General features: G+C 45.1%; 1 protein-coding gene across 1 annotated transcript in view; it reads left to right on the forward strand.

Moving 5' to 3' along the window:
* Positions 1 to 8,464: 8,464 nt before the first annotated feature.
* The window catches only part of SLC2A9 (solute carrier family 2 member 9), a 74,735-nt gene continuing 60,080 nt past the window's right edge, over positions 8,465 to 23,119 (forward strand). Inside the window, exon 1 of the mRNA XM_066632935.1 lies at positions 8,465 to 8,649. Coding sequence (XP_066489032.1) covers positions 8,465 to 8,649 — 185 coding nt within the window. The remainder of the gene's footprint in view (positions 8,650 to 23,119) is intronic.

Below are 23,119 nucleotides of genomic sequence, written 5' to 3' on the forward strand. Positions count from 1 at the left end.
CTGAGTAGATGTGCCTAGTTGTGCACTGCTGGCTTTCTAAGTTATAATGGTTTTGTTTTTTTTAAATAACTCAGTGTTGTTCTTTTTTCTCATCCTATAAATCCTTCCCATTGCATAAGAGTTCTTAACTGGCCTTTGCTTTTTGTAAAACAAAAACATTCACACCTTTCCCTATTTCCCTAATGTCCGCTGCATTTTCTCAATATTTATTCACTTCTCACCTGGAAAAACCACACTTTGTCCAAGGCAGCATGGTGGCCCTCCTCTTTCTAGTTGGGGCAGGTCCTTCAAACACTTGAATGAGAAATCAATGATTGCTTTGAACCACCATAAACTTTCATCATGGGCAAGTATAGCCCAAACTGATCTGGAGCACCAGGTGGCCCCAAATTCCATTGTTCATCCCTCCAAATTTCACTGCCTATCCCTTTCTTGCCAGTACCTATGCCAGCACAGACACCAGAACACAGACCCTACACAGCATGTTCACCTTTGTTCACTAGCACTCATCCCAAGTGAGCACACAACATCCTAATTGCCATCCCTCTACTCTACCACCTACTGTTGCTAGATCTTCTGGGAGTGAAACATCCTCTCTGTCAGTATCCTCCCCTCCTGGCTGTTGCTGAAGTGGTAGGGAAGGAAAAGATGTAAGAAACCCCCCCCCCCCATTCATTCTCCAAGAAGAGAGCATGAGAAGTGAGCAGAGTAGCCAGGCATAAGGGGACGTGACAGGTGGGAATGGAGTGCAGAATCAGCCCCTGGTTTAGGGTAGCATATACTAGGTGGTATCACCTGATTTTTAGCATCACATAATCTGCTTTCCAGGTTGGCAGAAGAAAGGTGGAAAGAGACAGATTTCTTTATTTTTCTACTGCAGGGACTACATCTACTTGATGAAGGTAATTTTGGTTGAGCAAATGGTCAGCAGGAAATTAGTTACGTACCTGTACTGAGGTCTTGGTCCCCAAGAGGACATTAGCTGACCTCCAAAGTATCTATGAGCTTCCTCTATTCAAATTAGGTGCCATTATATTTTTTATGGAAGCTGAGAAGCCTCATGTAAAACCCCCCAAAATAATTAAACAACTCCATTTGGATTAGGGCACCTCCTCCAAAACCTTTTGTAGCCCAAGCCCAGCAGGGGTAAGAAGGGCAGACATAAAACCAACTTTCAAGCACAAGCACAATTAGATTTTTTAAAAAAGGAAATTTAAGGTACAATAGGAGATTGGGCCAAAATAAACACGTGTAATCCTGCAAAACATCTCTACAGAATTTATGACCTATAGGAAGCATTTTCTGTGTGTGGGGATTTCCTCATTTATTGATGATGCTGATTCACAAAATATTGGCTGATCTCAGTTAGAGAATGAGTTGAGGTTAATGATTCACCTTTCATGAAAGCCTATATAAGAGAAAAGTTGCAAGTGGGAATAAGTGGGTTTAATGATTGGTCATTTTTTAATCACTTCAACTTCTCCTTCCGTCTCTGTGTGTGCTTTATATGAGTGCTCTTTAGACTGTGACAATTGCAAATATTCACTAAAGGCAGAGACCTCAGAGGGGTGTAAGTATCATGCAAGTTTCAGATCTCTCTTTAGGGGCTTTGTGCTCTTGCTTAATGCAAATCAGTGATCTATTAGGATGAAAATATCTTTTGTCAATAATTTTCTTTCCAATTCCTTTCTGTGCTTATTAATGGAGATCACGTGTAGTTATCATACCTTTTCTTGTCACTACCTCTTTTTTCAGTATAATCACACTAAATTATGTACAGTGAATCTTATAGAACATGCAAGTCTGTGAGTCTTAGCATGCAAACCTGTTTAGTAACTGGAAGCTAACTATATGGCTATATAGTTTATACTTTTATAACTACTGCTATCCGTAATGTTAAGGAACGGAGTTTGCCATTCTTCTACCACAGACACTGAACCTTTGTTTTGCTCAGCATAAAAGCTGAAGGCTACAGCTGCAATCCTGCACGTATGCTTTCCTGAGAGTAAGCCCTACTGAACACAATGGGACTCGCTTCTGAGGAGGCACACATATGTTTGCAATGTAAATTACAGTCCTAGATGGCAAATTTTTTTTTGGCTGCACCTGTCTCTTATAAAATATGTTCACTTCTGTTAGAATAAATAGCATTACTTGTGCCAGCTGTTTCCAAGGAAATGTACATTCTGAAACTGCATGTTAGCTTTATGTAGCTGAAAAAGTACTTATTATGCTTACTAAAGGAATTCTGATGCCTGGAAATTTAAATCAGATATAGAGCACTGCTCATATATTAATTTCAGCATACTGCCAAGACCAAGTTGTTTCTGCTACAAACTTGGAAGTTTAAGAACCATCATTCTTTCTTCATTTGAAACTATCTTTGGAAAGGGAAAAAAAAATGTGTGGACAATACTCCTTTAATTGTCCAGTAATTGCAAATATAATAAAATAAAAAATTGAGTGCAGTCCAGCCAAAGGTCAGCTGTTGCAAGTCATATAGCTTTCTGTTGCATAGAGCTAAGTACATACCTAAGGATGGATAGCAACAGTTTAAGTTTAGTGAAATGTGCCTTTTCTGGCATTTGGTCAGCAAATGTGTGTTCAAACACATTTCCACCACATTTAACCCATTTGTGCCGGCCCACAGGTGTACACATTTGGTCCCTGTTGCGTATATGCAAAGTTGGGCAGAAATGGCTTAAAGTGGCATCTCTGACATCCTAACTCTCCCAGTGGAATCAATGAATTTGACTGTGGCTGGATTGCAATTGGGATTTGCGCGTACAACACTCTTGCAAAGACTTTTAAAGACCCAGGATTTTTCCTAGAGTCAACCATTGCTAGGCAGAAATGTAGCAAGAATAAGATGCAAGAAAAGAGATGGTCAAAGTCAAGTACTTTTAAGGCTGCAATACTATACACATTTACCTGGGAGTAAGTTCCATTAAACTTGATGGGACTTGCTTCTGAGTAGGCATGCTTAGGATTGAACTGTAAGTATCTTTTGTAGAGCAGGAGAGATTTAAACATGTGCTTTACTGTGGTGTTACTGCACTGGGTGACACCAGCCCTAGTGATGCCACAGCCTCAAATTGACAAGCAAAAATGTGCCTACTTAAGCATTGCAGGTAGTCTGAGTAATAGGCAAGGCTGAGTAAGAAATGTAGAAGGCATTGACTTATGGTTTGGGACAACATATTCATATATCTCAGTGTTTCTGGTAAAGCCCTGCTTCAGGACTTAAACAGATGTTAGGGGGCAGCCCCAGATCTGAGACAAACAGTTAAAAAGGTGTAGGACAAGACAGTGATTAGGAGAAGAGGTGTGGTAGTTGGCTGAAAAGGTGCATAAGAGTACAATCCAGAGTTGGTGCTGGGCTGGTGCAAGTCCCCATGCTGCCCCAAAAGTCCTGTGAACATGCCATAAAGCACATTCATGACTACCCTGGAGCTGGTTGGGCTGACATAGAGGCCCGCACTGGCTTCTGGATGCTGAATCCATGTGCAGAGTGGGTAAGTTTGTGCCAGCCGAGGAAGGCCAGCGTGGGGGGTGGGACAGGTAGTGAGAGAGCGGAAGAGGGGGGCAGAACGGGCATTTTTGGGAAGGGAAAGGCGGGATGCTGGGTGGATCTGGCCTGGGAAGGGATTGGGATCGGCCGTGGCACTGCAGGCTGAATTCTCACCCCCTTCCCAGCCAGCCTGGCATTACACCGGGCTGTTCAGGTTTGCACTAGTGATCTGCTGGTGCAGATCTGAGTAGCCCCATAAGGGTGACTGGGGCATGACACTGGCTAAGGGGGAAAATAACCCCTTATTCTAAGTTGCACTCCAGCCTGCACCTACCTTGTGCTGGATACAGTGCAGGCCACTCAGCTTGCCTGTTCAGCACAAGTTAGGATTGGGCTGCCCATCTTTCTGCTATGCCAGCTTGCTCCCTGCATCCTTTTCCCAGTTATTTTCCTTTATCAGCAACAACCATGTTTCCGAGAACTCAGGCTGCAGAAAGGAGGCAAGGGGAAGGAAAATGCGGCAGGAAAATAATGGACAGGGAAAGGGTTACACATCCTCTTTTTGGCTGCTTCTTCCCTCGGTATTGTGCCTCCCGCAACACTCATTGTTGAGCAGCAACCTGGATTCCAATGCCATGTCTGTTGCCCAACATCTATTATGGTAGCCAGCTGTGAGCTTTTTATTTGCTGCCCAAGGCACTGGGATCAATACATTCCTTGATGACATAAGATTTCTGATGCTGACTAAGGGCACAATCCTATCCCACTTTTCAGCACCATTGTAAGGGCAGTGCAGCTCCGTGGTAAGGGAACAAACATCCCTTACTTTAAGGGGGCCTCCGTGAGTGCCACCCGACTGCAGGATGCAGCACATGTCCCATTGGCACAGCTGTGCTAGTGCTGAAAAGTTGGTTAGGATTTGGGCCTAAAGTAACCAACATTTTAGGGCACAGTCCTAACCAGGTCTACTCAGAAGTAAGTCCTATTTTGTTCAATGGGGCTTACCTTTAGGAAAGTGTGGTTAGGATTGCAGCCTTAGACACCTAAGGCACAACAGAGTGAGAGTTGTATAGCAATACTTTGCACATTTGTCCGGTTAGAGAACAGAACATGGACGAAAGTCAGAAATGGATGAATGTCAAAGCAGAACCTTATTTAGTGTGCAAATTTATTTTGGCTAGAAAAAAATGTAAATAGCGAACTATATAACACATGCAAATGTGTGCAAAACCTAAATAAAAAAAGAATAAACATACAAGCATTGTGAAAGGTTGGATGAAATCAGATGAAAGAGGAAAGCACATAAATGAAATCTGAAATGTGGTTATGATTTAAAAACGGCTGAAAGAGCAAAGCGGTGAATGGTGAAATTCAAGGGATTGCTTTATGTACTTCCATCGCAATGATTTCACAACTAGCTAAAACCCATTAACAGCCAACATTGCTTAAAAGTTGTAATACTTCAATTTAACTGAACTGTGTGAGAAGCTGGTGCTCCAGGAACATCCTGTGTTCCTGGATTCAACCTGGATTCCAGACTGAAGTAGTTGAGATTGAGTTGATCCAAATGATTCTGACCAAACAGAATCTGACACAACCAAGGATCTACACGATCACCTTTTCTGGATTCCAATGCAGGAGCCTCCCAGCACCTGGAAGAAGAGTTGTGGACAACATTGAGCAGATACAGGCTGCAGTCCTAACCACACTTTTCTTAGAGTTAGCCCCATTGAACTAAACAGGACTTACTTCTGAATAGACCTTGTTAGGATTCCCCACAGTCTTTCTTTGCCATCATCACCACCACACAGTTGGCCTCCAAATGATTGGATTTTTTCCCCTATTATTATTTCCTAATTTTTTCCCCATTTTTTTTTTCCTTTTTGTCTCCTTTTGTCATCCGCATTCAATCCATCATTCCCACTGCTTCTTCACTACAGCTCCTCAAAATGTTGGAGACAGTCTGGTTTTAGAGAGGATTTATTTATTTTTAATTAAAAGATTTGTATCCTGCCTTTCCAAAGTCCAAGACAGCTTACAAAAATTCATAACACACCAATAATAATAATAGCATAGTTGGCAACCTTCAGTCTCGAAAGACTATGGTATCGCACTCTGAAAGGTGGTTCTGGAACAGCGTCTAGTGTGACTGAAAAGGCCGATTCGGGAGTGACAATCCCTTCCACACCGGGAGCAAGTGCAGTCTGTCCCTGGTCTGTCTCCCTGGCTATGGGCCTTCCTTCTTTGCCTCTTAGCCTCAGACTGTTGGCCAAGTGTCTCTTCAAACTGGGAAAGGCCATGTTGCACAGCCTGCCTCTGAGCGGGCCGCTCAGAGGCCAGGGTTTCCCACTTGTTGAGGTCCACTCCTAAGGCCTTCAGATCCCTCTTGCAGATGACCTTGTATTGCAGCTGTGGTCTACCTGTAGGGTAGGTGCTTTCCTGGTGCAAGGTGCTTTCCTTGCACCAGTTCTCCATAGAGGAGATCCTTTGGGATCCGGCCATCATCCATTCTCACAACATGACCGAGCCAACGCAGGCGTCTCTGTTTCAGTAGTGCATACATGCTAGGGATTCCAGCACGTTCCAGGACTGTGTTGTTTGGAACTTTGTCCTGCCAGGTGATGCCGAGAATACGTCGGAGGCAGCGCATGTGGAAAGCATTCAGTTTCCTCTCCTGTTGTGAGTGAAGAGTCCATGACTCGCTGCAGTACAGAAGTGTACTCAGGACGAAAGCTCTGTAGACCTGGATCTTGGTATGTTCCGTCAGCTTCTTGTTGGACCAGACTCTCTTTGTGAGTCTGGAAAATGTGGTAGCTGCTTTACCGATGCGTTTGTTTAGCTCAGTATCGAGAGAAAGAGTGTCGGAGTTGAGCCAAGGTACACAAAGTCATGGACAACCTCCAGTTCATGTGCAGAGATTGTAATGCAGGGAGGTGAGTCCGCATCCTGAACCATGACCTGTGTTTTCTTCACAGGTCAATAATAATAATAATAACCATGACCTGTTTTCTTCACAGGTCAATAATAATAATAATAACCATGACCTGTGTTTTCTTCACAGGTCAATAATAATAATAATAATAACCATGACCTGTGTTTTCTTCGCAGGTCAATAATAATAATAATAACCATGACCTGTGTTTTCTTCGCAGGTCAATAATAATAATAATAACCATGACCTGTGTTTTCTTCACAGGTCAATAATAATAATAATAACCATGACCTGTGTTTTCTTCACAGGTCAATAATAATAATAATAACCATGACCTGTGTTTTCTTCACAGGTCAATAATAATAATAATAACCATGACCTGTGTTTTCTTCACAGGTCAATAATAATAATAATAACCATGACCTGTGTTTTCTTCACAGGTCAATAATAATAATAATAATAATAATAATAATAATAATAATAATAATCTGGTGCCATACCCTGGGGCATTTGGTGGGCCGCTGTGAGATACAGGAAGCTGGACTAGATGGGCCTTGGGCCTGATCCAGTGGGGTGGTTCTTATTTTCTTCTCCCATAGTAGCATAGAGCAGATTATAATTAAAGCAGCAATACAAACTACTAAAAAAAAAAGCACCCAAAATAAAACAGAACAGCAGCATTTAAAACTGCAATAAAACCATACAAAATCTTTAAAATATAGAAAAACATGCATAAAATTAGCATCATCATATTTAGGCTCACACTAGAATGGAGAGTGCACCAAAACATCCTTCTGTAGTCTTGCAGCTGTGTCCTGAGCTCCTATACGTTTCTTCATGCTAAGTAGATCCAGAAGCCAAAGAGCTACTGTAGCAGGCCAGTTGCTTTCCAGAATTGACACTGTGTTCAGGAGTGTCATGTACACATTCCTCAGCCCAGCATGTATGGTTTGCCAGTAGCTGCAGCCAGATGTCCCATAGTAGTGCCTCCAGCATCCCGTGTGGGCTTTGAGTCCAGGTGAGATTGGAAAATGTAAGATCCCAGGAAATTTCTGGGCCCTCTTTTTGACCCTGGGCCTGGGTACAAATTACCCCCTTTACCCCCCTCTCCTAGGCCCTGGTTGGGGGCTGCTGTGGTTGGTTGCCTTGCCATGGATAGTCCATTATCTTGTAGCATTAAGGTTTACTGTGGCTCCCAGCCTCTGCAAGATGGGAGCAGGTTAGGATGGTTGCACCCGGAGAATGTTGGAACTGAATGGATTCTGTGGGTTTTCCCGCCTCCTTGTTTGATGAGCCTGGTCAACTTCAGGAAAGGGGATATGACCCAGGCACCTGATATTCTCACTCCCAAGTGCTCTCTCCCGGTGACTGAAGCTCAAGCTCCCCAGTCTCTTGGAGAGCAGTGGCTGATGACGCAGGTAGGGAAGTGGTTCCCAAACTTTTTTGACTGGTGGCTACCTTCACCTCCTGGGGCACTGACTGTGGCTCCCTGTTAGGGCTACAATCTGATACCTTATACAGGGCCGCAGGTTTTTCACAAGGATTCTGCAGCTCCTCTGGCTGGTTTCTGTGGCTCACTGTTTGGGAACCACTGAGTGGGGGAGATGCTAGAATGACACTAGAAGCTCTGACTAAATCCAGGCTAGATTCCATTTTAAGACCTACTCATCATGGTGGTGGACAGACATCTTTTTCCTTTTCCATACGATGAGGGGCCTGTTGTATCTTGACCTCCATACTGATGGGAAAGATGCATCAGTAGCCTATAGTGACCAATTTGCTGGACATTTTGCTGATAAACAGCCCAATCCTGAGCTGCCCAGCAAGCAGGGCTGCTGCAGCGCTGACAATGGCTGCTGCCGCATCCAGTGCGCAACCCAGGCAATGCTGCTGGCTTCTCAGTAGAAAGGGACTAGTCCCCTTTCCCAGGTAAGGTGGTTAGCCCGCAAAGGGTCACCACAGAATCAAGAGCAAAGCTCCACCAGTTCCACCTCACTCCCACCCCATACCTTCCCCCCAGCATGCCTCCTCTCTGTCCACCCTCCACCCCAGAACTTCTCCTGCCCATCTCCCCCCACACCCCCACCTACCTCTCCACTGCCTGGCAGTCCGCAGGACCTCAGAGCAGCAGTGGTCCACCAGCACTGAGGGCCACAGATGTGCCTTACGGCATGTTTGTGAAGGTGCACACCAGCAGTAAGCCAGGGTGCGTACTGTATAGGATTGGGCCCAAAGTCTCTTCCACCTGCTCTGACTTGATCTTCACTTAAGCTGCTTGCACATTTTTTAATGGGTATCCCTTAGTTTAGCCATTTTCAGTTTTTTCCATCTCATGGCACACTGATAAGGTGCTACAATTGTCAAAGTACATCATCAGTTTTTAAGGATATATTTTATCATTTTAAAAAGCCTTAAGATATTGAAATGACAAACAAAATGCATCGGTGCAAGCGAACGCACAATAATATCCAAAAAAACAATTGACTGAAGAATGACACTGGTTCTCTCTCCCCTCGATCTCCCGAAATGGCCCTACTACTCAATGACCCTTCCCCCAAACTCCTGCAGCGCACTTGTGAACCATTCACGGCATACTAATGTGCCATGTCACAGTGGTTGAAAATAGCTATTCTAGCTTATTCACCCTTAGGATGTGGATAGGGAATTTGGAGCTCTCAGGCCAAACATATGCCTGATTAAGAGTCCAAATCTATGGTAAGGCCACACCTGGAGTATTGTGTCCAGTTCTGTTCGCCGCATCTCAAAAAAGACATAGTGGAAATAGAAAAGGTGCAAAAGAGAGCGACTAAGATGTTTACTGGGCTGGGGCACCTTCCTTATGAGGAAAGGCTGTAGCGTTTGGGCCTCATCAGCCTGGTAAAGAGACACCTGAGGGGGGGACATGATTGAGACATACAAAATTATGCAGGGGATGGACAGAGTGGATAGGAAGATGCTCTTTACACTCTCACATAATACCAGAACCAGGGGACATCCACTAAAATTGAGTGTTGGGCGGGTTAGGACAGACAAAAGAAAATATTTCTTTACTCAGCGTGTGGTCGGTCTGTGGAACTCCTTGCCACAGGATGTGGTGCTGGCGTCTAGCCTAGACGCCTTTAAAAGGGGATTGGACAAGTTTCTGGAGGAAAAATCCATTACGGGGTACAAGCCATGATGTGTATGTGCAACCTCCTGATTTTAGAAATGGGTTATGTCAGAATGCCAGATGTAAGGGAGGGCACCAGGATGAGGTCTCTTGTTATCTGGTGTGCTCCCTGGGGCGTTTGGTGGGCCGCTGTGAGATACAGGAAGCTGGACTAGATGGGCCTCTGGCCTGATCCAGTGGGGCTGTTCTTATGTTCTTAACTACAATTCCCAGGAAGCCTTGCAGGTCTCTTGTTATCTGGTGTGCTCCCTGGGGCCTTTGGTGGGCCGCTGTGAGATACAGGGAGCTGGACTAGATGGGCCTATGGCCTGATCCAGTGGGGCTGTTCTTATGTTCTTATGAGTCCAATCCTGAGTTCTGCACACCGGCTTAGCCCCAGTGCACACTGTCGGAAAGGTACTATATGGCACATTTGTGGAGCTTAGTGCTGGCTCAGCGCCAGAGCTAGCCCCACTGGGCTAGCGCTGGTGGAAAGCAGGTGCTCCACTGCTCAGCAGTCACCTGAACTGCCAGGTAGCAGAGAGATAAATGGGGGCATGGAGGGAGGTGAAGAGGAAGCGTTCCGGTGTGGGGGGAGGTGGGGGGGAGAGTGAGGAGAGGGCAGGGAAGAGGCATGCTGGGGCTGGGAGCAGGGCGGGAGGAGGGGAGGATTGGTGGAGCTCACCTTTGGCTGAACCCAAGTTATCTAACAGAGACTGATGAATCTGTACAGATGCATAGAACCGGATAATTTAAAAAAAAAAACAACACACAGCAGCCAAATGTAATCAAGGAAGAGTGACAGAGCAATATTTGGCACTCCCTGAGGCAGCTGAGAACAGATCTGTTCCTTCTTCCATATGGCAGCCCTTCGGAACAGCACTCTTCCAAATACCTTCAGGGCTGTCATATGGAAGAAGGAACCATTTTCTTCTCAACTTCCTCCAAGAGCAGAGCTAGATCAAATGGATACAAACTGCAAGAGGGAAGATTCTGGTTGGACTTCGGGAAGAAATTCTTGATGGTAAGGGCAATTCGGCTGTGGAACAGATTGCCAAGGGAGGTGATGGGTTCTGTCTCACTGGAGATCTTCAAAGAGAGACTCAACACCTGCTGGAGATGCTCAAGGAGGATTTTCTGCTACAGCAGGACTACAGGATCTTGTGGGTCCCTTCCAACTCTATGATTCTATGATGGGCCGGGGCCCATCATACCTTAGGGACCACCTTCTTTTTTTAAAGATCAGGTGGAGAGGTTTGCTTTGGGTGCCTCCTCCCCAAGAGGTCTCAGCAATGGTGGCCTGGATCAGGGCCTTATTTCTCGAGGTGTTGCCTTTCTCCACTGATGTTCATCATTCTGTGCCTTTACTTGCTTTTGGATGTCATGAGGTACTAGTACTGTACTGTCAAGTTTTTGATTTGTGAGGATTTAAACTGGAGAGTTTTAACTGCACATTTTAAACCCTGGTTGTTTTACAGGTGTGATTTTATTTAAAAAATGTTTTCATGAAGTTGGTTCTGTTTATTGTGTACTGCCTTGTGCACTGATAGCAAAAGAGAGACAGTAGAGAACATTTAAAAATTAATAGTAGTTTATAGCAACAAGAATACTATACTATAGTATATATAGGATGGCCCTCAACATCAGTTGAGGATCTGTTCCTGGTCCCCCCCCTCACAGAGTCTAGGAGAGGGGGGTAAAGGGGGTAATTTGTACCTGGGCCCAGGGTCAGAAAGGGGGCCCAGAAGCCAAAGGAGGGGGCCCAGAAATTTCCTGGGATCTTCCATTTTCCAATCTCACCCAGGCTCACTGCCCATGCGGGATGCTGGGGGCATAACCATGGGCACTTGGTGGCAGTGCTTTTTTTGTTTAAAAAAAAAAAGTGCAGGAACTCACAACTTGTTAATCTTTTATTTATTTATTTATTTATTTATTTATTTATTTATTTATTTATTTATTTATTTATTTTTAAACCTTTTTTTACTGGAGAAATAAAATATTTTTTATGTGCTTCCCCCCCTAAAGATGAACTTACTTCTGAGTAGACATGCATAGGATTGGGCTGTCAATCTCCACATCCCCTTCCCCCTAGCTATTTTTTCTACACATGTGGAAAAATACTGTACAGGTGCACTTGTAGCGTGTAGTATGTAGTGTGGCACTACTTCGAGGAGAGGAAGCAGTGAATGGATTCTGAAAAATGGCTTACATGAGTTCCATGTAGTAAAATTACTCTAAGCAACTTCGGGAGTAAGAACAAAAAAGGAATTCTTACACGAGAGGGGTCCTGAGGTGCACATAGAAACAGCTACGTTTGCAAACAAGCGATTAAATATGGTTTAATTCAGGTATCAGAATACTCTGTGTCTTTGGGAAGGCGCTTGGCATGCAATTGTATGTTCTCTGCTGCCCTGAGCAGCTGCTGTGCATTGCTGGAGAGGAGCTGCAAACGCTGGCTGGTGGAGGGCATGCTTGTGGGGGAAGGATGAGGAGGATCTCCGGCAAGGCTGGACAGCACGTTGTACACACGTAGAATTCCTTTTCACCTGCCCTTAGCATGTGAAAACGGGTGCAGATATATATCTCTGCCAGGATTAAGAGCCCAATCCTAGGTATGTCTACTCTGAAGTAAGTCTTGTTCTAGTCAATGGAGCTTACTCCCAGGAAAGTGCCTAGGATTGCAGCCTAAGAGCCCAATGCTATGCATGTCTACTCAGAAGTCCACTTTAGTGAATGGGGCTTACTGTGGATAGGATGGCAGCCTCAGGGCCCAATCCTGTGCCTGTCTACTCAGAAGTCAGTCCCATTAGAATCAATGGGGCTTTCTCCCAGGAAAGTGTGGAGAGGACTGCAGCCTCAGAGCCAAAGCCTATGGCTGTCTCCTCAGAAGTCAGTCCCACTAGAGGCAGTGGGGCTTCCTCCCAGGAAGGTGTGGAGAGGACTGCAGCCTCAGAGCCCTTCCTCTGCCTGTCTACTCAGGCTGCAAGGCTATGCAACCTTTCCCAGGAGCAAGCCCCATTGAGCACAATGAGACTTACTTCTGAGTAGACATGCCTAGGCTCGTGCTGCAGATTGGCATGGGGCTGCACCAGCCAGCTTCCTTCCCCTCCGCCAAGCCAGTACCTGGGCGTTCTGTGGGTGCCGCAGCCCGTCTCCCTGGCTGGCTGGCTGGCTGGCTGTCCATCCTCCTCATCGGCGTCAGTGCGTGTCCCCCCGCGCCCTCCACCGGCTTGGAAGCTGCGCGGGGAAGCAGACTGCGGGTGGAGGGGAGGTGGGCTGGGCTTAGGCGAGAGCTTGGGGATGGGGGCAGGAGGGGGTCATTGTGCGGTCAGGCAGGGGCCAGGCGCCCGCCCACCCTGCACCCCCCAGCACCCACCCAGAGAATGCCTCTGTTTTGCTCCCCCCCCAATGCCTCCAAAGGGGAGGAGCCCCTGCCAAAAGGTGCCGGAACTGCGTCCCCCCGCGTTCCATTAGAAAAAAAGCCCTGCTTTGTGGTGACTACTGCCACAAGCCATACACACCAGGCCCAAGAATGCATACATTCCTTAACAGTGTCACATCTGGGAGGACCTGCTACACATCTGTGTAGTGTCACATCTGACCTGCTACAGTCACTCTCTGGCTTGTGGATTCACTTCCCATGAAGGAGTGCGGAGAATTACAGGAGTGTACAGGAGCTCAGGGACACAGCTATGGGACTGCAGCTGCTGCAGAATTTAGTTTTGGTGTACACAGGACACTCTCCATTCTAGTGTGAACAATGCTACTAATCTCCTGCAATGATTTTCTATATTTGACAATTTTTTTAGAGAGACTTAGGATTGTGTTTGGTTTTCTGTTTTACTGTATCTAGCTGCCAGCGCCAGTCAGGCAGGTAGATCTGAGCTCTGCATTGGAAAGACTGGTAGACCTGGGCTCCAAAGACTATTCTGGCTGTTGCTACTTTCCTCCTGCCTGTTTTGCCCCCATTCTGCCCATCCCCAATGCCACCCCCATCCAGTCTGTTTCATGCCCTCCCTCTTTGGGAAGGGGCCCAAAAGAAACTTTGTACCCTCTGATAAAATTCCGCTCAGAGGCCCTGCCCCCACGGACACCGAGATCCAAAGGGGGCCCTCAGAATGCCTCCAGATATGGCTGAAAGTGCCTTCTGGTTGTGTCTGGAGATGTTCTGAGGTGCAGAGAGGTTGCATGCAACATTCCGGGCGTAACCAGAAGGCACCTAAGTCATGTGCAGGAGGTTTGATGAGGCCCTCCAGATGCGGGTCAGGACTGCAAAGTCAAACCTGCAGGTCCTGAATCTGCAGATAAAGAGGACCAGCCTGTACTATGAATATTTATGCACTGTTGCTGTCAGTGGTTTTTCATTGCTTTTTAATTTGATGCAGTGCAATTATTTATTTATTGTACTTTAAAAAAAAAATTATAAGCCACCTTCAGCAGCTCCCACTGGGATGGGAAAATATAGTGTAGCTTTTTTTCTTTTTTTTTTTTAAAGTAAAACAAAATATTAGAACATTGTTTCTGACATACTAACAGCACACACCTAGGCATACCTGCTCAGAAGTATGTTCCATTGAGTTTAACCAAACGTACTCCCAGATAGGTACAAGATTGCAACCTAAATTTACCACTTAAAGAGGTGTCATGCAGAGTTAATTGCTCAGGTTCCTCCCAGCACAAACTAAGATGCCTCATGGCCACATTGGCATGCAGTAAGGCTTCTTATCAATACATTCAAGAACTCCCCTTGCAAAGGTCAAGGGAGATGGGAAAGAGGAATCCTCCTTGCTGCCAAGAGGAGGGATATCTAGGGCTTCTCCTTTGGAATGAGGTTGGTTTTATATGCTGATTAGTACAGTGTTTGTAATTTTGGGTAGCTTGAATTGGTTTTTCCGTGGAGACACCATACCTGTACCCAAGTCTTGCTCTTTGATCTGTGGAATATATTTCAGATGTTAATTATTAGTGTAAGAAGAAACTATAATTAATGTCTGCTCGCTCTCAATAGATATGTAAAGACAAGGCTGGATATCTCAAGTGTGTGGGAAAAGTGGCCCTCCCTTTCTTTGGGATGACAATGAGTCCTAAGCAGCATGTTATAAGGCATCCTCATTCACTGTGATGGCTTTTGGAGACAAGGATGGAACAGATCTGAGGACCTCTATTGGGTAACAATGTTAACATCTGGGCTTTACCCTAACTGCAGCACTGTAATTAAGTCCAGCAACCTAAATTCTTCTTCTGGTTCAGCTGTATGAAGGGTTCCTCACTTCCAGGAATAGGGCAAAAGGATCATCTTTGCAATGGCTGGACAGCCATTGTGCTTAATTAAAGACAACACAGGTGGAGTTATTCTTGTGCACAATTTAAATGCAATACCTCTTTGCTAACTTTGTCCTTTGTATGCAGGTACTCACACACGTACAAGTGCAATTGTCCTTATTTGGGGGCCTTGTGTAAACTTTCCATTCACCCTTCCTGTCTTCAAGGTTCTGTCTGCCCTTATTTTCCTCAGCCCTTCCTTCTTCCTTCCCTCCACCTACTGTATCCATCTGCCCACCACATGGATTTTAATCTTCCTTCTGCCTAGTTTCTCTGTCTCTTGAACCTTCTTCTAAGTCTAGTTCTCCTGCTTGATTTCAAAAATGCATGATCCTTGATGCATCTTTTTCCCATCCAAACCAACTTTTGAAATCTTTTTCCCAGCCAAACCAAGCAGCTCACAGAAACTGCACAGCTTGTCAAAACTCTAATCGTTACCAATAACATACAAATATTTTAAATAAAATCAGGTTTCAAAAGTTGATCACAAGCAATTAGAACGTTACTGAGCATGCTATGACATCACCGCGACTCAGCCAATGGGGAGAGTGCGTCTCACAGACAAGCAATAGGCATCTGTCACAGGGCAGTGTTAGCCCATTAGTTGTATACATTCCAACAAAATAAATGTGATTTATTATTGCATGATATGTTAACAGCTTGGGGTCTAAATAGCATTGGTACCCCATATCTTTCCTATACTTTGGATACATTTTAGAAAAGCAGTGCAATGAGATTCTAAGCAACAATATCCTCATATTTGGATGTTCTTTAGTGGACAAGGACAGGATTTGCAAGATTTGTTGGACAATAGGAACAGATGGGAATCTATGGGGAAGGACAAGGAGACCTGCCAGACACTTTAATCAGAAAGCATCTGCTTTTCTGCGTTAGTCGAACAGGAAGAGAGATTGAGATAAAGAACTCATTTTTTGCACCCCTATAGTTTATTTAAAATCTATATTATACTTTTCTTCTTAAAAACTAAGATGCTCGAGGAGGCTCATAAACAAGAACATAAGATACAGCTCCAGGTTCAGTCTCCAACTATAGAATTTAGTTAGTTTCCCAAAGTTGTGGAAGATCCTGCAGAGTCACTGTGAGTCAGAGCTGGCTGTACAGTTTGGATGGTCCAATGGTCTGATATCAGCAAATTTACATGGTAACTTTACAAATGTGTTAATTTTGAGACAATTCATTGCAAATCACTCTTTCTATCCTCAACAGATCAGAAAATGGATAATACTAAAGTGGAAACAGATCCGAAAATGGGCAATACTAAAGTGGAGACAGAAGCGAAAAGTAACGGAGAGGTTCAAAATAACCCTGCTGCAAAGAAGAAAGTGGTACGTGATGTGTTTTTTTTTCATTTTAAAAACTTCAAACAAACAGTACATTTGGGGGCAAAGGGTTGCGCTTTTGATAATGGTCATTCGTTTTTAAGGTCACAGCCATCAAATATTTTGCAATAGATCAATGATTTTTGGGGAGGGGGGGTCGTTCTCATTTTATCAAAGGACTTCCACACTTTCACTGCTGTGGGCTAGACTGCTTGTGTCTGCAGATTGGGAGTGTGGTCCATAACTACTGCATGGATGTCTGACCCACTCACAAATGCAGCTGAGTTCTGAGAAACACAAGAGCAGGGATACCAAATCTCCTAGGGGGTCATGCAACAGCACCCGGGGCTGCTATGAATGGCAGTCCAACAGCTCCCAGCCAGGGACTATAAATCAGCCATGCCCCATTCATTCCACACTTAAATAAAACTGGCTAGGAATTTTTTTGAAAAGATTCATTTTCCTGGGCTGAGAGTTGAAAAGTGTAATATCAGCATAGTACAAAGGAGTTGGAAGACTGTGCCCTTTGACAAATCTTACCGCTGGACATCACGGCACTACTTAACTCATCACAATTGCAATAATCGCTGTGTAACATACCTGAAGCCTCAAAGCAAGGGTTCCCGCAGCGGAAACCAGTCAGTTTGTGCTATTGCAGTGGCTGAACAAAAGAGGGAGCTGCTGCCCTGCTTTGTGGTGCATGAGGGCACCAACAGGGCTGGTGAACGGAGGTTGGCATTGCAGCCACAGATTCGAAAAGCTTTTGTGACACAGGCTGGTAAGGTCCTATTGAGCTGCTTACTTGGTCCAGGACTGGGGGCGGGGGTAAAGGAGGTCATTTGTACCCGGGCCCAGGGTCAGAAAGGGGGCCCAGGAGCCAAAGGAGGGGGCCCAGAAAGTTCCTGGGCTCTTGCATTTCCCCATCTCACCTGAACTTGCAGCCTGCGCGAAGGGCACAACCACTTGCATGCTTTGGCAACTACTACTGCAAGCCGTGCACACCGGGCCCAGGAATGCATCCATGACCCTCCTTAACACTGGGTCAAATCTGGGAGGAAACTGGCCTGCTACAGGAGCTCTTTGGCTTGTGGATCCGATAACCATGAAGGAGTGTACAGGAGCTCAGGGACCCACCTGCGGGGCTACAGCTGCTGCAGAAGTTCATTCTGGTGCACACAGCACACTGTCCATTCTACTGTGAACTCAAATATGAAGATGCTAATTTTCTGCAATGGATTTTCTATATTTTAAAGATTTTAGAGAGACTCAGGAGTGTGTTTGGTTTTCCATGTGGTTGGTTGGTAACCTTCAGTCTCGAAAGACTATGGTATAAGCCTACAGCACCCAGTATTCCCAGGCGGTCTCGCATCCAAGTACTAACCAGGCCTGACCCTGCTTAGCTTCCGAGATCAGATGAGATCAGGCATCTTTCCATACTACTTTATCTAGCTGCCAATGGCACGTGGTTGGGTAGACCTGGGCTCCGCATCAAAAAGCCTGGTAGACCTGGGCTCCAAAGTCTATTCTGGCTGTCAGCATCCTCCCCCTGACCTATTTTGCCCCCCACACACACACATTTTGCCTGCCACCATTGCCCCCCTCCCCCTTTGGGAAGGGGCCCAAAAGAAACTTTGCACCCCCTCATAAAATTCCTCTCAGAGGCCCTGGCCAGGCTGCTTGGTCTGAGAACTTGTTGCTCAGGCGCCAGGCACAGGCCAAATTGCTCTTGGGCTACCCCATCCCCACTGACCTGATTAACTGCTTACTTGCCTCCAGTCCTGGGAGGCTGCAATGGTCAATTGCTATAAGGCAGTCCTGTGCATGTTTACTCAGAAGTAAGTCCCATTATGGTCAGTGGGGCTTATTCCCAGGAAAGTGTGCAGAGGATTGCAGTCCCAGTCTTATATGGGAAACATGGAAGTGGTGTCTCAAACACCAGATTTCCCACTAATAAAATCTTGGAAATTTAGAAACAGTATACTGTGACAGAAACCTGTTTTCCCAGGGTTCCTCCCCCTAAGTCTCCTTAAGTGTTATTTTTTTCTTTTCTTTTTTTAACTGAATTTCTCACAATATAATTTTAAACTACAAGGCATATCAAGAAAATGTACACACTCTTTATAGGTGTCAAATTTATTATGCTATAATTCAGACATATATTATTTCACGCATACACTGCATATGTACACAGAAGCAGTTGCTTGACCCAGTGAATTGATTATTTAGTTGACCAAGTGCTCAAAATGTTTACACCACTGACATTGTAGACCAGGGGTGCCCAAACCCCGGCCCTGGGGCCACATGCGGCCCTCAAGGCTTCCCAATGCCCTCAGGGAGCCCCCAGTCTCCAGTGAGCCTCTGGCCCTCCAGAGATTTGCTGGAGCCCGCACTGGCCCGATGCAACTGCTCTCAGCGTGAGGGCAACTGTTTGACCTCTTGTTTGAGCTGTGGGATGAGGGCTCCCTCCACTGCTTGCTGTTTCATGTCTGTGATGCAGTAGCGGCAGCAAAGGAAAGGCCAGCCTTGCTTTGTGCAAGGCCTTTTATAGGCCTTGACCTATTGCAAGACCTTCATTCATTCATATAAATTCATCTTTAATATATTCATTTATGTAAACTTATGCAAATTTATTCAAGTTTAAAATGTAAATTAATTCTTTTTTTTCCCTGGCCCCCAACACAGTGTCAGAGAGATGATGTGGCCCTCCAGCCAAAAACTTTGGACACCCCTGTCGTAGATTAAGGGATGAGCAGACATCCACCAACATATGCGCTGGGATGGTTCCATCCATCTCTTCAATTGCTTCCCTTAGATGTTCTCAGGCTTTCTGTTTGAATTAGAGCCCATTAAAATACGTATACATTAAAATACTTGTACGGCCCCCTGTATATAGGCTTGGCGTGAGATCTGTAACTCATCATACTAAAAGCAATGCTTGATCCTGAAATTGCATACAAACAGTTCTTTCAAATATGGTATGCTCAATGAGATAATTTGCAAGTAAGCATTTTCAGAAAATACTGAACCAATTGTTTCTACAGTCTATTCTGCAGATAAATGTAAGGTAAGCTCTGCCCCACCAATCAAGAACACATGCCTTATTCTGAAAGCAGTCTTTCTATTTCTCAATGTGGCCAGATATTTATTTATTATACGTATACCCCATTTTTAAACTCAAGACTCTCGTTGTAAGCTGCTTTTGGAGCCAATCTACTCTAAGGTACAGTACAGCAGAGAAACATTGAGGCATTTATAGCAGTCCTTTCTGGTATGTGGCAACTGATAACGTAGTCCAAGTTCCAGGCTCTACCTTTCAGAGACAGGCACAGAAAAAGCTTAGATGGACATAGGGATTGACTGATAATAAAGATGCCAGTACACATTTGCTCTGATGAGCACGTGAGATAGCCATATGAAGGCATGCACCATGCAGGAATGCAAAGTAATGCAATGCAAATTCCAATTAATGGATACAATTGCCAAAATAATTTATGGTCTCATAAATAAGATTACATCTCAGTGTGCCAAAAATAAAATCAAGCTGATTTGATGAAAAAAAAAAAAAATATGAAGGAGAAGACATGGGATTCAAAACTTTTCAGAGCAAGGGTTCAAGCCAGGTCTTGCCGCACAGAATGGGCACCTGGCATCCATGGGAATTCCATTCCTGGACCCCTTGAAGATGCCAAAATCCATGGATAATCAAATCCACTTCTAAAAGGTTTAAAAAGCATTTCCTACCTTTAGTGCCGCAAAATGTACCAGCTTCAGGGCAGTCTCTGGTGCTCCTGGAAGCTGGTTCTGGGTTCTGCTGAGGCCCCCTCCCTTGGCCCTGGAGCACTCTAGGATGAATCGTGGAAGTGTTCCCGAATGCTTCTGCAATGCATTCTGGGGCGATCCTAGGCCAAGGGAGGGGGTCATGGACTGGCATGGCCCAGAACCAGCTTACAGGAGCACCAGAGACTGCTCTGCGGCCGGGTCCCTTAGCATTCACAGATACCGGTACCACGGATGCCAAGGAACCATGGTATTAAAAAAACATAACTTGGAAAGAAATGCAAAACTCCCTAGAATTAAAAAAAAAAAAGTAGTACCTTTTTTTCCCCAAAAAACATTCTCCACTTTCCTTGTAGTTGCCAGTCCCAATCAAACTGAAACTGTGGGTGTTCCCCCAGCACCATTCAAAAAGAAATCCAAAAAAAATCTTTTGGAACCACTTAGGCTCTCAATATGAAATGTCTGGGCAAGAAGAGTAGTAGTGTAACTGAGAGGGAACATATGCAGGATACAAGCAATGGCTGCCAAGAGACAGGATGGTTTCTTAGATTGTTCTAGAATCAAAACATGTAAAAAAAAGGACAGTCTCCAGCATCAAATTCATAACATAAATGCTATTGCTGTTGGCATTTTCTACATTCTAATGTTTCATTTTGCTGGAAATGGTAACTAAGGAAATGAATGCAGTACCTTACTACAGGTATATGGAAGCGGTTAAGAAAGTATCTACTGCAGATGTACCCTATGAGTATATCTGTGCGCACCACATCATTTCATTAGCGTTTCTTATGTAAACCGTTCATCATTGCAATTGGCTAATTTAGAACAGAGAACTAAAAAGGCAAGAATCTCTTCTCTTTGCACATCACATGCCTCAACACCATCAGTTATGTAACTCTCCAGGGCGTGTCGAAAGGGTTTGTCCCGAGGGCAGGAAAGCTTTTGATGAAGTTAACAAGTCCAACTTTTTTTCATGCACTCTCTGAAGTGGTAAATCAGATTTTTAATAGGCTTCTATTAAGGGGGGAAAAAAGTGAGGGGGGAAAAAAGTTTCCAATCTTCACCAGGGTGAAATTAATAATGAGATGAAACTTGGTGATTAACAGCCTAGTCCTATCCTTCCCCCACTCTGCTGGTGCAGCTGTACCAAAAATGGGTATATTGTATCCAGCAGGGCGGGGGGAGGGATCAGGACAGAGGTGAAAGAGGTTTAAATCCCCTTACACCTTTCTAAGCTTCCCACTCCCCAAAGTGGATTTTCTCAGACCTGCACTAGTGATTTCACTAGAGCACTTTGAGGAAAGGGGGATAGGATCTGGTATACACCACTGCTGCCAAATCCACCCCCTCCCACAGCCTCCCTGCCCCCATTCCTCCCCTCTCCTTGCCCCAGTTCCATCCTCCCCTACCCCTTCTGCCTCTCCTGCTGAGTTATCTGTTTTGGCAGGCAGCTCAGGAGAGCTGATGGTGCATGCAGGAAGGCTCCAATCTCCTTGCCAGCATCTTGAGAGCTGTACTGCTGGAAAGTGCTTTACAGTTCTTTTTCAGCAATAGCGGTCACTGTTAACAGCCAGCTCTGATTGGAGTGAGCCTTCTGAGAAGTCTTATTTTGGAGGCTTTCCCTCAAATTCTTGATGGATGTGGCCAAGGTTGAGAAAATGTTGGTGGTGCCCTCTAAGGATCAGAAGAAGATAGAAGTGGTCTGATCAACTGAAAGTGTTACGTTTTCTATTGTTTGACTTTCACAAAATGAACCTGGGATGGTCAGCATCTACACGGGGATGACAACATAAACCACATTTTGGACAATCACTGGAACATAAACTACCCCATGCTTCAATAATCCTGATTGGTGAATGCCAGGTCCAATAGGAAAGGCTTGCATTGCCAGGGCGGATTCTACTGGCATAGGTTGCGCCATGATTCTGCACCAAGGATGGTTCTCTCTGTCTCTTGGCACTGACTAGGAGCGTGGGTAGCGGTCGAGAGGGACAGTACAATTGACTGACTGCAACAATTGTGATCTTGTAGAGGAGAGAAGATGTTGTCTGCAGTATGGAGAATCCAAGCTTTTCAGAAAAATCCTCAATCCAAAGTAATGTCCTCATTAGAACCAGTCAAAAAGTAACATGGCATCAAACTGCAAGCTTTTAAATCTTACAGCCTCCTTCATCTGGCTAGATGGTAAACAAAAGAAGAGGGGGGGATAGTTGGGATATAGGTTATAACTGTGGGTAACCCAAACATCTGCAATTCATAAAATCAGGATCCTTCTTTTGCTTATTATTTAGCCTATCGATTTTCAGTGTTTTTCTTCCCATGGCATACTGACCTCTATGGTCTTTGCCTCTTGGGATGTCACATCTGGCTTCTGGGAGACTCTTCTGGGTTCTGCAACTCTGTTTCTAGGACATCCATCCATAGTTAACAGCTCTGCTGGTGGAGGAAGAGGCACAGACACTTCATTCTTACAGACAATTGCCCTAGAAACCTGGGTCCTAGAGCCACAGGACCCAGAAGAGTTTGTCCAGTGATTACCAAACACTGTGCTTCAAATTGCACAGGTGTGGACCTTTTGCTGCACACCAGTTGACAATCTCTGATCTAGTCTGATGAAGGAGCCTCTAGTCTCTGGCTTTTTCATGACAGCTGGTGATATTGGGTGAGACGACTCTGGGGACGATGTGAAAACCATCCTGATCCATCAGCTTAAATTAAATAGGTCTGCAACCCCTGCAGCAACAACTACCTTCCTCAGACAGTGATCTTCCCGTGCCATTGTTGTAACAAGGTCCCACACCCACAAAACACCATCTTCCCTGCTCATAAAGATAATCAGATCTAACACAGGACCTGCGCCACATACTGGATCAGTTTGACATTGAGACCAGTTGTGCCTGGTGGGTTCTGGACCTGAGACCAATTGAGGCAGTCACTTTGGGCAGCAGATGGGTGAGGGGCACCCAGCCCTATCGGCCCTTCAGCCTCCACTCATATCACTCTCTCAGATCTTTTGCTTCTATAGTTATTCTCCTTCTAACATACTTTCCAGTCCCATCAACAGAAAACAGCTTCTTGGTATTTTATTT

Source organism: Tiliqua scincoides, chromosome 6, assembly GCF_035046505.1.
Source record: "Tiliqua scincoides isolate rTilSci1 chromosome 6, rTilSci1.hap2, whole genome shotgun sequence".
NCBI classification, from domain to species: Eukaryota; Metazoa; Chordata; class Lepidosauria; order Squamata; family Scincidae; genus Tiliqua; species Tiliqua scincoides.